General features: G+C 36.5%; 1 protein-coding gene across 5 annotated transcripts in view; it reads right to left on the bottom strand.

The window, feature by feature from the left end:
- Positions 1 to 16,821, bottom strand: part of LOC122628851 (rap1 GTPase-activating protein 1-like) — a 119,643-nt gene that overhangs the window by 61,355 nt on the left and 41,467 nt on the right. The window contains exon 1 of one of the 5 annotated variants that reach the window (XM_043811593.1): positions 6,046 to 8,168. The exons of the other annotated variants lie outside the window; for them this stretch is intronic. Within the exon in view, the coding sequence (XP_043667528.1) occupies positions 6,046 to 6,164 (119 nt within the window). The 5' untranslated portion in view covers positions 6,165 to 8,168. Of the gene's footprint in view, positions 1 to 6,045; positions 8,169 to 16,821 lie in introns of those variants that run through there. 5 annotated transcript variants of the gene reach the window in all.

Below are 16,821 nucleotides of genomic sequence, written 5' to 3'. Positions count from 1 at the left end.
CAAGCGTATTCGCCTACTCTGCGACTCGTCAAAACCCATAAGACGCTCGAGTAAGTTCGGTAACGTGGTACATACTTATGCGTCGTGTATAGTTATTTACAATACCGAGTGACTCTTACCGAAGAAAGAAAGAGAAAGAAAGAGAGAAAGAACCCGGTCACGATCTCGAATATACATAATACACATGTAAGAATGAATTCGTATTTGGTATCTCACCGCTGACAGAATTTCCAGACCTTTCGTATTACTCGTCTCTCTCTCTCTCTCTCTCTCTCTCTCTCTCTCTCTTTCTCTCTTTCTCTCTGCTCTTTTCTTGGAATTCCATGCGGCGCTGAATCGTTACTGCTATTACACAATGGACCATTCTGTTCGATTATTTCTCGTTTCCGCGAAAGAAAAAAGAGAGAGAGAGAAAGAGACAGCGAGACAGAGTAAAAGAGAAAGAGAGAGAGAGAAAGAGATATCGATAAGGTCGTGTAACTTGATACGAACGTCACGAAATTAAGAGAAGCTACACGTTCGAACGAGTTGCTTTCAATTGAGCCTTCCAGAAATGAATATTACAGAGAGAAAGAGAAAGAGAGAGAGAGAGGAAGAGAAAATGAGGGAGGAACAAGGAAGAAAAAAAAATGTAATCTATAAAAGCGTAGTATTATTCGAAACTGATTTGATCGTTTCGACGGAGAAGAAATGATGAGATGTAAAATGATTGAAGCAATAAAAGATGGAGGAAAAATAAAAATAAAAAAAAAAAAAAGAAAAAAAAGAAAACGAGGACGCGTCCGTGAGAGACGTAAAGAAAACGTTCACCGTGATAGGGTGAACGTCGTGTAAGGCGGTCTCTGAAATAAATTTCAACATAGATTATACGCGTTACCGAGTTTTATTGCACACGTTATACTAGCTTTGTGACTTTTTCTTATCGCGTGACACGATACGAAAGAGAAAAAGAGAGAGAATGTACCAACTGTTCGCGCTAACGAATAACTAATTATTCTTGCGAATCACTCCAAGTGTTTTATCATGAACGAATTATTCTAATCCTTGTACGAGACTATCTATGGTTCACATAACTTGTTTTTTTTTTTTTTTTTTTTTTTTCTTATCATATGAAACATTTTTTTGTTCGGTATCAAAAGAGGGAGGGAGAGAGAGATGAAGATAATTTTAGTGTACACCTAATTAGGGTAAGTTGAATCGTCACGTACAGAATATAGATATTTTTTTTTATTTATTTTTTTTTTCTATTTATTTTTTCACTATCAATCGTTGGTTAATAATTTGAAAAAAAATAAAAGAAAAAAAGAGAGAGAGGAAGATAATTTTAGTGTACACCTAATTAGGGTAAGTTGAATGGTCACGTACAGAATATAGATATTTTTTTTTATTTATTTATTTTTTTTTCTATTTATTTTTTCTCTATCAATCGTTGGTTAATAATTTGAAAAAAAAAATAAAAAAAAAAAAAGAGAGAAAGAGAGAGGAAGATAATTTCAGTGTACATCTAATTAGGGTAAGTTGAACGATCACGTACAGAATAGTAGATTATATTTTTCTTATTTCTTTTTTATTCTTTTTTCTTTCTATTCTTTTTTTTTTCTCTATCAATCGTCGGTTAGTAATTTGAAAAAAAAGATATAAGAAAAAAAATAGAGAGAGAGAGAGAGAAATGGAAAAAAGAATTCAATCGTTCGACGAACGAGATGAAATTGTGTATATAAGGAAGAGTATTTATGTGTGTATGTGTTTCTATGCGTTTCATATTTCCTTTAAACGACGGATAATTAATTTATAACAGCTGTCAGGAATGAGATAAAAAGATTGATACGTAGCGTGTTTCTCTCTCTCTCTCTCTCTTTTTCCCTCCCACTGCTTTTCTTTTTTTTCTTTTTTTATCCAAGCTCCTTTCAAACCGATTATCCGTTACAGTAACATCCAATTCAGTATAGTATTCCTCCTATATATAAAAAAAAAAAAGGAGAAAAAGAAAAAGAAAAAGAGGTGATAAGAATCGTTATGGAAGCCAAGCTATAAAACAGTCTATCTTCGAGTTCGAGTTCGAGTTACGAGATCGTTTAAAAGGAAATCCGTCGAAGGAGATGAGATGACTGGTAACTTTTTTTCTTTTTCCCCATTTTTTTTTTTTTTTTCGTCGTCGTCGTCGTCGTTCTCTTTTAAACGGTCGATCGAAAATCCAGTGGATGGCAGCTTCCGTTTCGATACAGAGCTTTGATTCATCCTCGTAACAGGCGTAAAGACGCGAGAGTAAAGAGGAAATGAGAAAGAGGGGAGGAGGAAGGAAACGACGAAGAGTAGAGACGGAACAGTGGCAGCTGCGACTTTTACTTTGCGATTTGTATGTACTCATACAAATATGCACAAATTATATATATATATATATATATATATATATATATATATATACTATATAAATATATAAACACATACAATATAATTTATATATATACATGTATATGCACATATATGTAACACATACACACACACATATATTATATGATGTATAATACATATATTATATTATATATATATATATATATGTATACACACACATTATATTATATATATGTATATATATGTGTACATAAGAAAGTAACAGAGTAAGAAAGTAAGAGAATGAGAGAGAGAGAGAGAGAGAGAGAAAAGCCAGAGATATCGCGCGGAACATACAGCCACTTGTTCTCGGATTACACGGTGGTAATACACATATATGTGTATATATATATTCTTTTTTTTTTTTTCAAAGAGAATATTCGCGAACGTCTATCTTAAGTATACAAGATCAAAGGTATATGCATGTGTATATTATATGTATGTATGTGTGCTTCTATACCGGACGTACTCGCGCGCGCGCGCAAAGGTACCGCAGTTTGGTACTTTGAATGGAAGGTAAGCAAGGTGTAAATTATCTTCAATTTTCTCGCGGCACGTATTTAACAAAATTGCCGGAATAGCTTAGCTGCTGTAGCATCTTCGCTTCTCTCTCTCTCTCTCTCTCTCTCTCTCTCTCTCCCTCTCTCTTTCTCTTTTTTTTTTTTTCTTACACGGTCTTCGGCAAAGGGAAAACAGTGTTTCCTTCGAGCATGCAAATTCCATCGCTAAAATCGGCTAAATCGACGGATAAATCAGAAAGCAAACGCGTCTAGTTACGTTCCGCTCCCTCTATTCTATTATACGGTTCGGTTAAAATTTTCTGTACTGTTATACCTGCCGAGAAAGGTTGTATTATAGTACATGCGTGTGCGCAACTTGAATAAGGAGAAGAACGATAAGAAGAAAAAGAGAAAGACGGAAGAAGAAAAAGAGGAAGAAAATTTCTTATTAGAAAGACACGCGAAACTTCAAAGCGAAGCAAATGCTTCAAGTAGATGAGAAGAAATTAAAGAGAGAAAGAGAGAAAAAGAGAGAGAAAGAGAGATAGAAAAAAGAAAAGAAGATAAAGAGAGAGAGAGAGAGAGAGAGAGAGAGAGAGAGAGAGAGAGAGAGAGAGAGAGAGAGGAAATCCGGTCCAAGCTGGACCACGACCGCTTACCCATATTCATAACTGTGTAAATATGTCTAACAACGTAACGCACGTATAGGGATGAATATTTATGACGAAAGTAGAAAGAGAGATAACAGAGAAAGAAGGAAAGAGAGAGAAAAGAGAGGCACTGGGGTCGGCTCTCGGATTACTATAATTCCATTCGTTGCAGCATCTTTCGCGTCTGTATACATAATGGCTTACGATATGCACGAACAAATTACGTTAGATGTCCGAGAACGTGCCACTGAGAATATACCGACAAATTTGATTCGCCGAACGAAAAGCTGTATCCTATTAAAGTAAAGCTGTACCCCAAGCTAACCTCCCCCACTTCGTTCTCCCTTCTTCCTTTTTATGATCGACGAAAATGCTTTTTGTTTGTAATTAATATGGTCGATTCGAAAATTTCGTTCGTTAGTAATTAGTATATCTGAATCAAAAATTTTCTTCGTTCATAATTAATATATCTGATTCGAAAAGATTGTTCGTTAGTAATTAATATATCCGAATCGAAAATTTTGTTTGTTTGTAATTAATATAGCCGATTCGAAAATTTCGTTCGTTAGTAATTAGTATATTTGTATCAAAAATTTTCTTCGTTCATAATTAATATATCTAATTCGGAAATTTTGTTCGTTTATAATTAATATATTTGATTCGAAAATTTCGTTCGTTAGTAATTAGTATATCTGAGTCAAAAATTTTCTTCGTTCATAATTAATATATCTGATTCGAAAAGATTGTTCGTTAGTAATTAATATATCCGAATCGAAAATTTTGTTTGTTTGTAATTAATATAGCCGATTCGAAAATTTCGTTCGTTAGTAATTAATATATTTGAATCAAAAATTTTCTTCGTTCATAATTAATATATCTAATTCGAAAATTTTGTTCGTTTTAATTAATATATTTGATTCGAAAATTTCGTTCGTTAGTAATTAGTATATCTGAATCAAAAATTTTCTTCGTTCATAATTAATATATCTGATTCGAAAAGATTGTTCGTTAGTAATTAATATATCCGAATCGAAAATTTTTTTTTGTTTATAATTAATATAGCTGATTCGAAAATTTTCTTCGTTCATAATTAATATATTTGAATCAAAAATTTTCTTCGTTCATAATTAATATATCTAATTCGGAAATTTTGTTCGTTTATAATTAATATATTTGATTCGAAAATTTCGTTCGTTAGTAATTAGTATATCTGAATCAAAAATTTTCTTCGTTCATAATTAATATATCTGATTCGAAAAGATTGTTCGTTAGTAATTAATATATCCGAATCGAAAATTTTGTTTGTTTGTAATTAATATAGCCGATTCGAAAATTTCGTTCGTTAGTAATTAATATATCAGAATTAAAAATTTTCTTCATTCAGAATTAACATATCTAATTCGAAAATTTTCTTCGTTCATAATGAATATATCTGATTCAAAAATTTAGTTCGTTAGTAATTAATATATCCAAATCAAAAATATTTGTTGTTGACAATTAATATACCTGATTCGAAAATTGTATTCGTTCATAATTAACATACTCGAGTAAATAGTATATCTGATCGATCTTTTGATATCGTTTTTCGTTTACAAAACCGCGTCTTTCGTTTTTCATTTTTACACGTCGAAAAGCGTGACTCCATAAAGAAAGATGAGAGTGAAAGAGACAGAAGGAGACAGATAAATAGAGAGAAAGAGAGAGATCTACGTGTCTTCATTTGTGTAATTTTGATTTTCTTATCTTTCTTTTTTCTCCAAACAGAGGCACGGAAAAACAAACGATCAAAAACCCGTAATCACAATTTACGAACGAAATATTTACGGACTGTCATTTGCTAAATTACCGGAAGATTACGTCTAGTTACCGAAGGGACTAGGTGGCTCGTGCAAGTCTACAAGCCATCGAGAAGACACGACGATGCTCGATCTTACTCTTCTAAAGTGGCTAAACACGAAGACACACGTAGTAAGCGCCACCGCCATGATAGGAAGAATGAACGAACGAACGAGGACGCGAAGCCAGTTACTCGTGAGGTCCGAATCGTTCGGACGTAGAGCTAAATTATAGGTCGTTCGTTCGGAGAGCTTGGAAAATCTCGAAAACGATCGTCGATCGTTAAAGCTAGCAATTCCGATGAGATATACGTTGGTGATCTCAAGCGAAGTAAAGAAAGGTCACCGAAGGATGACCATTGGTTTCCATGGTTCGACTGAAACTTTGACGATTTGACGATTTTCATCGTGTTACGTGACATGAAAAAAATCGAGAGATTCGGATATTCAATGATCCATTATAAAATTAAAATGAACCTTAACACACTTGATTGACGAGTTGTCTTTCCCGTGTTCGATGATCATTTATTGCATAATTTTGCAAGATAATAAAAATTGCAGCAAAAGCATAAATCTAAGAAATTAGAATGGAAAAACGTAAATATACGCGACCCGTTCGTGAAGCGTTAAAGATAAATAGATTCTTTTCTTAAATTAGAATATTTTTACCGTTTCTTGGAGAGCAGCGTATAGGACTCCTTCGATGCGGTGCAAAGTCTCATCCGCATTTTGCGACCGAGCCTATCGGCACCACGCTTCTTTGCTATTCCACCTTCCAAAACTGGCATCCAGGCGATCTGACATCCACTAAGACGATCGACGATCGAGAGGATCGCAAGGGCACGATCATTTGCACGATCGTACAACTCTTTCTCTTTCTCTTTCTCTTTAACACTCTTTGTACCAAGGGTACGACGAACGAGTACGTGGTCCTTGTATTGTAAATGTGTACGTACACATGTACACACACGCACACGTACACATCACCCGTCACACGCACGAACGCCCACGCTACTATTTTTTTCTCTTTTCTCTTTTATTTCCTTCCCTTTCTATTCTCTTCTCACGAGGTTTCTCTCTCTCTCTCTCTCTCTCTCTCTCGATGTTCAACCAATGCCGATTATTAATCACGATCGCCTTCTCTCGCCTACAATAATTACTGTTTACTTGAAAAAGTTTTTCCACCGGTGGAACAAGGAGACTGCTGGACTGACTGTTCGGGGTAGAGGGATAGAGGGGGTGGTTTAAAACGTAATTCACCAAGTACCTCGACTCCTCCCCCTCATCGCGTTTCTCCACCCACGAGATTCACCTAGCGATCGTTTACTTCGTTCGGATCGTTCGAGTAGATAAGGACCTATCTTGATCAGCCAAGGGTCTTGATAGCCTCCGGCTGTACGTAGAAATAAATATTTTTTTTTTTTTTTTTTTTTTTTTTCTTTCTATAGAATCCCTTTTCTTCTCGTCTCGCGTTTACCCTTACGATTTTTCTCTTTTTCCACACTTTCTTTCTTTATTTCTTTCTTTATTTCTTTCTCCACTTACGGACGGAAACGTATCGATCCTCTATTTTCTTAGAATCGAACGTATTCTTGTTTCCTACCGACAGTTCGATCTATTCTCTCGTAGGAGGAGAGTAATCTCACTTCGATGTTTTCCAGGACAAGCTTTTCTCTTATTGCACCAGCCGTAGACGTCGAAAGATGTTGAACGAAGACCCACGCTTCTCTCTCTCTCTCTCTCTCTCTCTCTCTCTCTCTCTCTCTCTTTATTCCTCTTTCTTCCCCACGAAGAAACGTTCCAAGAACGTGAGAGTACTCTCGGTGACTTCTCGATCAGAGCCAATGCTGCTGCTTGCTCTAACATACAAAGGCAACATAGAGAAACTTCGAACGTCCAGTTTTTCTATTAACGATACTACTCTTTTATCTCTTCGCTAAAGATATGCCCCCTAAGGCAACAGTTTTCCCTTTCGATCACTTTTTCTTCCTCTTGATTCAATATCGAAACGAACCGATAGAAATTACAAACGTAATAACAAACACAGCGAAGTAATTCGATTCGTAGGGCGTCCTTTTACCAACAACGTTAGAGAGAACACATTAGAGGAAACAAACGTGTTGATCTATAACGCGCGTCTTGGTATCGCCGTTCAAGAGAAACAGAGAAACGGATAACTCCGACCCAAGTGTGGGGTGGAGTGGGGGTAAGGAGAGAGAAGAGGGTGTCTGCGTTTACGATACGGAGTATCCTCCTCCAAACAATGAACGCTTATCGTTCTGGTAAACAACACACAGGAGAGGAGACAACGTTACGTTCGTCTACGACGACGACTACGTTACTGCACACGTGACTTATCCTCTCAAACGACTTTCTAAAAGTATCTTAAACTCGCTTTTATTATTCCCTTCGCCAATCGATATACATTCTAATCGATATCTTTATGATTATAGACAATCGCGCGCTTAATATTGATCTAGTAACGTGATACGTCCTACCGAGAGAGACACGTACTATAAACCCCCTCTCGTAAGGCCCCGCAAACGCGGACTGCCGCCTCTGGCACTTCGTCGCTGCTTGCCGGCGACGCCCGTTAATCGGCCGGCTAGTGGTGGGGGTAAAGCTACGACCCGAGGAGTGGGGGATACGCACGGTCCCAGCAAAGGAGAACTACCCCCACTCTTCTCTTTATCTTCGACGCGCCGAGATATCTCAATACATTGTGTCGTCACTCCGAGAAAAGCGCGCTTCTAATGATCGGATACGCTTGCGCAGCGATCTTGCTGGATCAATTTTTTCTCTCTCTCTCTCTCTCTTTTTTTTATCTTCTTTTTTTTTTCTTTTTTTTTTGCCCCTTCTTTTTCTTCTCGCAATTCTTTTAAGATCATAATTACGCCGGTATTTAAATTTCACTCTTCGAACTTTCGACTTTGAATCGATCTTTCCAACGAGATCGATCTTTTTTTTTTTTTTTTTTGGAACGAACGAAATTTGCGTTTATCGTAAAGATCGATGCTTTCTTTGAATCGTCAAGTTTCGTTTCATTGTTTTAATTGTAATAATTCTTCGAAGGAGAATGAATGAATAAAGTAATAATATTTCTCTTCTTCTTTTCTTTCCTTGTATTAGCGTTTTTATTCTGACCATCAGGAAAGTGATCTATCTAGGTGGCACAGTTACGTGTTAGTTAATTAAAATATGAGATTACTTTACTTTCTTTCTTTCTTTCTTTCTTTCTTCTTTTCTCTCTCTCTCTCTCTCTCTCTCTCTTCTTTTTTTTCTCTTGTCGGTATCTTCAAACGCGACCATTTCGAAAGTAAGTTTTCCCTTAGAAACCCTCTCTTTCTCCAGCCCTTTCTCTAGCCGCCCTTTTATCTTCCAGCGTGTTTTTATCCAGCTTCGTTTTATCTTCGCGCGAAAGATAGAACAAGTATGAAAAGAGATGCGCATGAAAGGCGAGTCGAAGGTGAGCATATCGTTGCTGCTGTTACTGTTGCTGTTGCTGTTGCTGTTGCTGTTGCTGTTGCCACCGTTGCTACTGCTGTTCACCGGCGGAGCTTTTAAAAGCCGAGATAATTAACCCGTCGTAGGCGGGTTCGTAGTAGTCGAGATGCGAACGGAAATCGATTCGAACATCTCCGATCTTCTATTCGACGTTCACCAACTACTACGATCTTGTTTTACTATCGTCATTTAACCGGTTCGTTTAGTAAGATACGATATTGGTTCTCGTCGGCTAGCTACCTTTTATGAAAGAAACATTAGAAAAAAAAAATATATATATATATATATGTATATATATGTATGTATGTGTATATATATACGACTTTAGATTATACAATTTTATATATATCTATATATGTATACACACTCTATTAATAAGATTACGTGGTAAATGCGTATAGATATATAGGTATATATCCGAGTAACTAGAAATGATCGAACGTGAAAGAACGATATGAGATAACGGAGTTAGACTTAGAAGTTTCTATTATAGCAATATTTCTCTAATAATATGTCGTTAGCGTGTATTTACGTTTAGAGTTTCTCCGAGACATTTCGTCTTATCTTAATGTTACAATTCGCTCGTTACGATAGCTTAATCGGAAACCGCTTAAATTCGTCGTAGTCAATTACCATTCTATTTCCGTACGAGATCCGACTTATGTTTCCTGCCACAAATGAAATGTTTCGTATTTTCGTACGCGTATTTTAGATAAACCATTGAAATTTCAATGAAATTTGTTGAAATTGTTAGAGAGACCAAACGAAAAGTCAGAGGATATTGTGAAAACGTTAAAGCGAGAGAGAAATTAAATCCGTCCGTTTATGGTTATTATCGGGATACGATCGATTACGTGCTGCGCCGTATAAATGATTCTGATTCTGACACGTTATTGAGCGCTTCTCGTTCGGAAATATTCGTTGCTGACATATGCTTTTAATCAATAGTGGATAAATCGAGTTATGATTTTTTTTTTTTCCTTTCTTACGAGCGTTATATATCGTCATAAACGTTCATAAACCTTGTAATAAGATTGTTAGGAAGCATCAAAGCCATCGAAAAATCCAAAATATTTATTTTCATTATTATCTCACTGTTAATTTACTATACACTCGATATAATTCATTATAAATTAAATTACTAGTATTATCACTGGAACTATTAAATCCGTTCAAACTTCGTATTTTATATAATTACTAGAATCATAAGCATTGCGAATGTATAAATTAAAACCCGTTTTCTTTTAATTACTATTATTGCAAGAATGAAAGTAAAAATAATAACGAATTAAAACTGTTCATTTCTCTCTGTTCTCTCTCTCTCTCTCTCTCTCTCTCTCTCTCTCTTTCTTTTTTTTTTCAAGCAATCATCAAATCGACGAACATTGTACGAGTAGATGAGTAGTTTCAGTGTTAAAAATATGATTCACGATACTCCCCAATAATACCTTTCTTTCTTTTTTTTATATTATTATTTATTATTATCTGAAATTAAATGCGGAACGATCGAGTTCGGTCGTATGGAATGACGCGTAACGAAGCGGGTTAGAACTAGAAAGGAAGAAATGCATTGATTTGGAGAAAATCTGGAAAAACGGGAAAATCGTGCTGCCAAGACAACGAATAAGGGTCGTACGTGATTTACAGATCGCTTCACACACTCGAAAGCGATGAGTTTGACAATGCGACGAGCATTGATACGATATATAAGTATATACCAAATATACTATATGTATATGTGTGTGTATACGTATATATATATATATATATATATATATATAGCATTATACCCGGTGGTACTCGAGAGCATATGTGCAATGCTCGTAAACTACATTGACAACAATGCTGACTCTTCGGTCTGATTGTCATTGTTCCACGACAGTATATATATATATATATATATATATATATATATATATATACGTGTTTGTATATGTGTGTATGTGTATTTATACGTACGAACTTAGGTACAGGGTGACGTGAATTCCGCGTTAAAGTCGACGACCTTAGAACGTTCTGTGGTTTCCTGTGTGATCCTCTTGAACGCAATATGCGTACAATTCAATAAAAGCTACAATAGCAAATATTAATAGCAACGAACCGTAAAAATTTGCCAACCATCGTGGTTTCTCTTTTTCTCTTTTTCTCCTTTTCTCTCTCTCTCTCTCTCTCTCTCTCTCTCTCTCTCTCTCTCTCTGTCTGTCTTTCTCTTTCTCTCACTTCACGTTCTTCCTCCTTTTAATTTTCTAAAGAGTCGACTCGTAAGAACTCTGACATCAGCTTTACCGCTTAATGACACTACAAGACGATGAAAGGTTGGACGATAAAAGATCCTTATTATCGTTGTTAATTCCAGAAGATAAAAGAATAAACGACGAATGTGAAAGTACTTTTCAATTCAATCGTAGAATTCAAAGAAATTTTCTTTTTTTTTTTTTTTTCTTTTAGATTTCCATTATTGCCTCGTTCTATAAATGACAAACTTTTCTTTGATTCTTAATTTATATTTCGAAAAATATTTTCAGAAGAGAAAGAATAATGAGAGTATCGTTTATCTGTCATCGTATTACGTTCTGGGGTGTACGATATAATTACGACTGGGAAACGGGAGATATGAAAAGTTAAGTGGGATCCTAAAAAAGGATTTGAGAGACTCGTTGGCTTACGAGCTTCTCCGTGCTTGGAGAGGACAGGGCTGTTTCACGATTGGAGAAGGTACGCGCATGCCATACGGACGGTCCAGTTCTACGAGTGAAAGAGAGAGAGAGAGAGAGAGAGAGAAAGAGAGAGAGAGAGAAAGAGAGAAACTCTGGAGGGTCGATTCTCTCTTTCTCTCTGTCTCACTATCTCTGTTACCCTCACCTCTACGAGTTACAACCTACCTACCTACCTACCTACCTACCTACCTACCTACCTATCTATCTATCTACCTACCTACCTACTCACCTACTCGCAACAAGCAGCTATGCGCTGCTTGTCCGAGTTGCTACTCCTGCGGCTGCTATGCGTCTATCCATTCACTCTCTCTTGAGAGAGACGAAGCTGTCCCGTTTCCTGCGGTACTCTCATCTCGTAACGCTAGTTCTCTCTATCTAAATGAACGTAAGTATCTAAGACTATTCGCGAATAAAACGGGAAAGGAAGGAAGAGATGGATGGATGGATGGATGGATGGATGGATGGATGGATGGATGGATGGAAAAGTAGATAAATCAGAGAAGTATGCGATTAAAGTTGAGAAAGAATAGAAAGGTTCAAACGTTCATGGTACGACCTTGTTAAGGCTACCGTTAATCGTCTATTTGCTTTCGGGATTTCCGAGCGATGATTGCTCATAGATGCCAGATGAGTAAGACAAGGACAGACACGCAAAGGAAAGGTTTGCTAATCGTTCACGTTGAGATGTCATAGGTATTTCGAGAAATATAAATTATGTGAATCATGGCGAATATATTCGAAAGAAATGACTTTCTAAAAGGTTAACATTTTTTATTATCGAAAATATAATAACAAACGTCGTTAACTACGTATTCATAGAATGGGTTGGTCTACGCGAATGAAATCGACTAGGAGAAATGGTGGGCGATAGGAAGTATTCTACTTCTAATATCGATTAGCATGGTAATTAGAATTCATTGGACTCTTGCGATCTCCATTCATGTCACGTATTTACACCTACGAATCGAATCACGTGTTCTACGTATGTCTACGTAGGTAAATATCTCTCTGTGTGTATGCAAATACGTATATATACGTACGTAATCTTGTTCCTCATTGATAAATATTTTTTATGAACCATAAAAGACTATTTAATGATACTCGAGGGATTTTCTATGCGGAGATAAAATCTATCTGAGCGAGTTTAAAACAGGAAGGAAAACAAATAGGAATGATACACGTTTCGACCCCTCGTTTCTTCTTCGTCGGAAAGAGGTAAGGGGTGGAGGTAGAGGTTGGAGGGGGGAGGTAGAGTAAAATGAATGAGAGAAAAAGTAAAAAAGAAAAAAGAGAGAGAGAGAGAGAGAGAGAGAGAGAGAGGGAAGAAGAGTATGGTAGGAAGTAAAGAAAAAAGAAAAGAAAATAAATGGGGAAGGGAGAAGGGGGTAAACTACCCCATAGTCTCACTCGTTCGCGGGGACCGTTCCGACGGTCGTTTTGACAGCCCTTGACGAATTTTGACGCGAGCGACGGCTTGTTCTCGCTAGCCGTCACGAATGCGAGAAAAGCGACGATGGAATGGAATTTCATCGAAGCGAAAGATAAAAAGAGAACGAGAGAGAGAGAAAGAGACGGGGTAAGGACGCTCCTATACCGAATCACAATCGATATAATAATGTAAGCTGCACTCAATCGTTCGTCGAGCTCGTAACGTTCGCTATACACACACACACACACACACACACACACACACACACACACACACACACACACACACACACACACACACACACACACATGAACTTTTCTATACTCTTTTTTTTCTTTTCGAAATAACGCGCCAAAAAATGTCGACCTCTCGCGATTCTACTAATTTTTTTGTTTCGTTTTGATTCTTTTTTTTTTTTTTTTTTTTATTGGATTATTAAATCACAAAGTAACGCGTAAAAAGTATCTCGAAAATCAAATTTCCTTTTGTTTCGTCATGTTTTCAATTTTTATTTATTATTCCAATTCTGTTACTCTTCAAAGCAATTAAAATCTCTCTCTTGTTTTTTTATTATCGACATTTCTTTCTATCATGTATTACAAGTTTGTTTTATTATTAAAATCTAATATTTTTAATATTTTCATATTTATTATTATCAACCAATACACCTCTCCATACATATATATATATATATATATATATATATATATATATATATATATATGTATGGATGTAGTAATTTTATGATACTAAAAATCGAGATTTGAACACACTTTCCCTCTTTGGCACGCATAGATATCATCGACGACAAAACGCAGCGTGTATCTACATACGTACGTAATACAGCGTATACTTAGGTTCCACGCAAACGGTGTGTAAGTAAAATCCCGTTTAAAGGATCCGGTTCATTGAGTCGGCCGAACGTTAGATACGCTCAATATATGTATGTATATATATATATATATATACATATATCTATCTATCGAGTATCAAATCTTTCGAGTATCTAACACGTACAAATCTCTTATATATATTTTTTTAATCGCGCCTTGTTATTTTAAAAGGCTGTCGTGCTGGGATCCGCCGGTATTGAGGTCGATTAATTTTTCTGCCAATAAAAGAGAAAGAGAAAGAGAGAAAGAGAAAGAAAAAAGAAAGAGAGATAGAGAGAAAGAAAGATGGAAAGAGAATATACGTCGCAGGCGTTCACGCAAAGGATAATAAAAGCGATCGGTACGCGTGCTTTAGAAACAGGGTCATAAAAGGTCAGGGGAATGAGGATGGGTAGGATTGTAGGGAGAGGGGAGGTTTAGAGGTAGATGGGGCTGAAGGAAGGCGAAGGGTGTTTCATAGAAACCTGCTGCAACGAGGGTACCTAATTCCGTGCTTTTATCTCGGCTCACATTCACACATACCTACCTATCTACACACATACACGGTGCTCTAACATATATTCGAACATATATAGGATCGCATCATCGGGTGGACAGCAAAGAGACAGGAAAATGATGTGCGCAACGCGTCGAGTTATTAATGACGACGAGGGGGTCAGACATATTGGAACAAAAATTTCCAGACGAGACATTCCTATTTTTCAAAATCTCTTTTCTCTTTCTCTCTTTCTCTGTCTCTTCGTCTTTCTTTTTCTCTCTTCGCTTTCGCGTACTCTCTAGCTCTTCTTCCCTTTCACCCCTATTCGCTTCCATTTTTTTTTTCTTTTTTTTTTTTTTTCTTTTTTCTTTTCTCTATTACCCCTGAACAGACACCCGCCCCATGCGGTGCGTCAAAGTTCATACTAGAAAGAATCACTTTTCCGCTCGGTTTTCTCCCTATATATGTATAGGGGGATGATTTTCTCCCTATCGAGGATCACGAATGTTCTATTCTGGTTCGTGTAACAATCGATGAAACAAACCCCGGGAAATTGTTCGAATTCCTTTGGAAACTAGAAGCGAATGCTTATGCACATATGTATATCTATATATACACGCATATACATACGTATGCGTACGTAAGTGTACATGGAATATATTGTAACGCGATATGATTACGCAATGTAGGAGATATAAATTGGAAAGTTAAATCTATTGAAGAATTCATTGAGAGACTGACGTTTTCTTTTTATCCTCTATCGTTTGTTTGTTTGTTTGTTTGTTTGTTTGTTTGTTTGTATTTTATATATCGCGATGGATATATTACACGTTACGTTTAATTCTATGTACTATGGTGTATTACATGTTAAACAGCATCGATCCATCGTCGTTCGTACTAATTATACTTCGCATCAACTCTAAACAACGAGGGTCAACTCGATCCAACAAGAAAGACGTCACGCTGTTACGCGTCAGACATATTTTCTCGTTGACTCCCTCAACTTCCTGGATCCTCTTTCCGGTAAATCGTGCCCGGTATGACGTCATGCGTAAATCGAGCACTCTTCCTCTTCGCTTTATTTAATTTTTCTTTTTCCACTTCGCCTGCTTCCTTTTTTTTTTTTATCTCGCATGTGTCATTTTTTCGAAAAAAAATGAAGAATGAAAATAAAAAAAAAAAAAAAAAAGAAAGAAAAGAAAGAAAAAGACCAGAGACCAGTGTCCTCGTTCGTAGTTAGAAAATGGCTGGATAAATGGATCGTTGAAAAGTAATTATAAAACAATTATAAAATTTAATTCGGCTCGAGTAACGTCGTTGAAATGAATCAAAGCATAGTTCGCGCAGGTGTTCGATGATATTCGTATTCCTCCGTAAAAGATACATACATGTGTAACTCGAGAGAGATCCTTCGACGGATCGATCGACACAAAGTAAGTACCGCCCTCGAGTTCCACGATCGTAAGTACTAGTTCTTGCACGTGCGCACCAACACTGTTACGATTTATATAACAGAATTTTCCTTTTCCTTCTTCCACAACGATAAAGTTACGACTAGAGTATGACGATCAGATAAGATCCACAAGTGTCCGATTTTAATGTGCCTATATAGAAGATATAGATACGATAATTCAAAGAAGGTGTTGTTCGACGTTTTCTTTTTTTCTTCTTTTCTCTCTCTCTCTCTCTCTCTCTCTCTCTCTCTCTCTCTATCTCTTTTTTTCTTTTTTACTCGTATTACACAACTAAAACGTTTATTACTTCCGAAAGCTTCGAGACTTTGATAATAATCCTTTCTCTTTCATATATAAAAAGAGAAAGAGAGAGAGAGAGAGAGAGAAAGAGAGACATAAAAATAAGTCGATCTCTGGATTCTTCTTCTTTTTCTTTCTTCTTCTTCTTCTTCTTCTTCTTCTTCTTCTTCTTCTTCTTCTCCAGCATATTTCAGTCGTTGTCACGGCCGGAACATGCACGAAACGCAGCGTGACTCACGCGAACGAGATCGTTAACAAGTGAGCTGCCTTTCCCCCCATGCCAGTACTCTATGAAGTGTACACTGACCCGACGTTGCTTGCCTGAGCTCAAGCAATAATCCCTTGACACCCGCGAGTCAGATGCATCGAGAGTTCTCTCTTTCTTTCTTTCTTTATCTCTCTCTATCTCTCTCTCTCTCTCTGTCTCTTTCTCTCTCTCTCTCTCTCTCTCTCTCTCTCTCTCTCTCTCTCTCTCTCTCTCTTTCTATCCGTATCTTTTTCTCTCTCCGATCATTTTGATCTCTTATACCAATGGGAAAAAATATGCACAAAAAAGGAAAAAGAATAAGAGATAAGAAAATATCGAAAGATTTGGAAAAATTATAGAATCGATCCGAAACGAAAGAGAAATCAGTATCAAATCGCAGGTCAATGTTGAAACGTTGGATAT

Source organism: Vespula pensylvanica, chromosome 4, assembly GCF_014466175.1.
Source record: "Vespula pensylvanica isolate Volc-1 chromosome 4, ASM1446617v1, whole genome shotgun sequence".
NCBI lineage: Eukaryota > Metazoa > Arthropoda > Insecta > Hymenoptera > Vespidae > Vespula > Vespula pensylvanica.
This window is presented reverse-complemented; position numbering and strand designations above follow the sequence as displayed.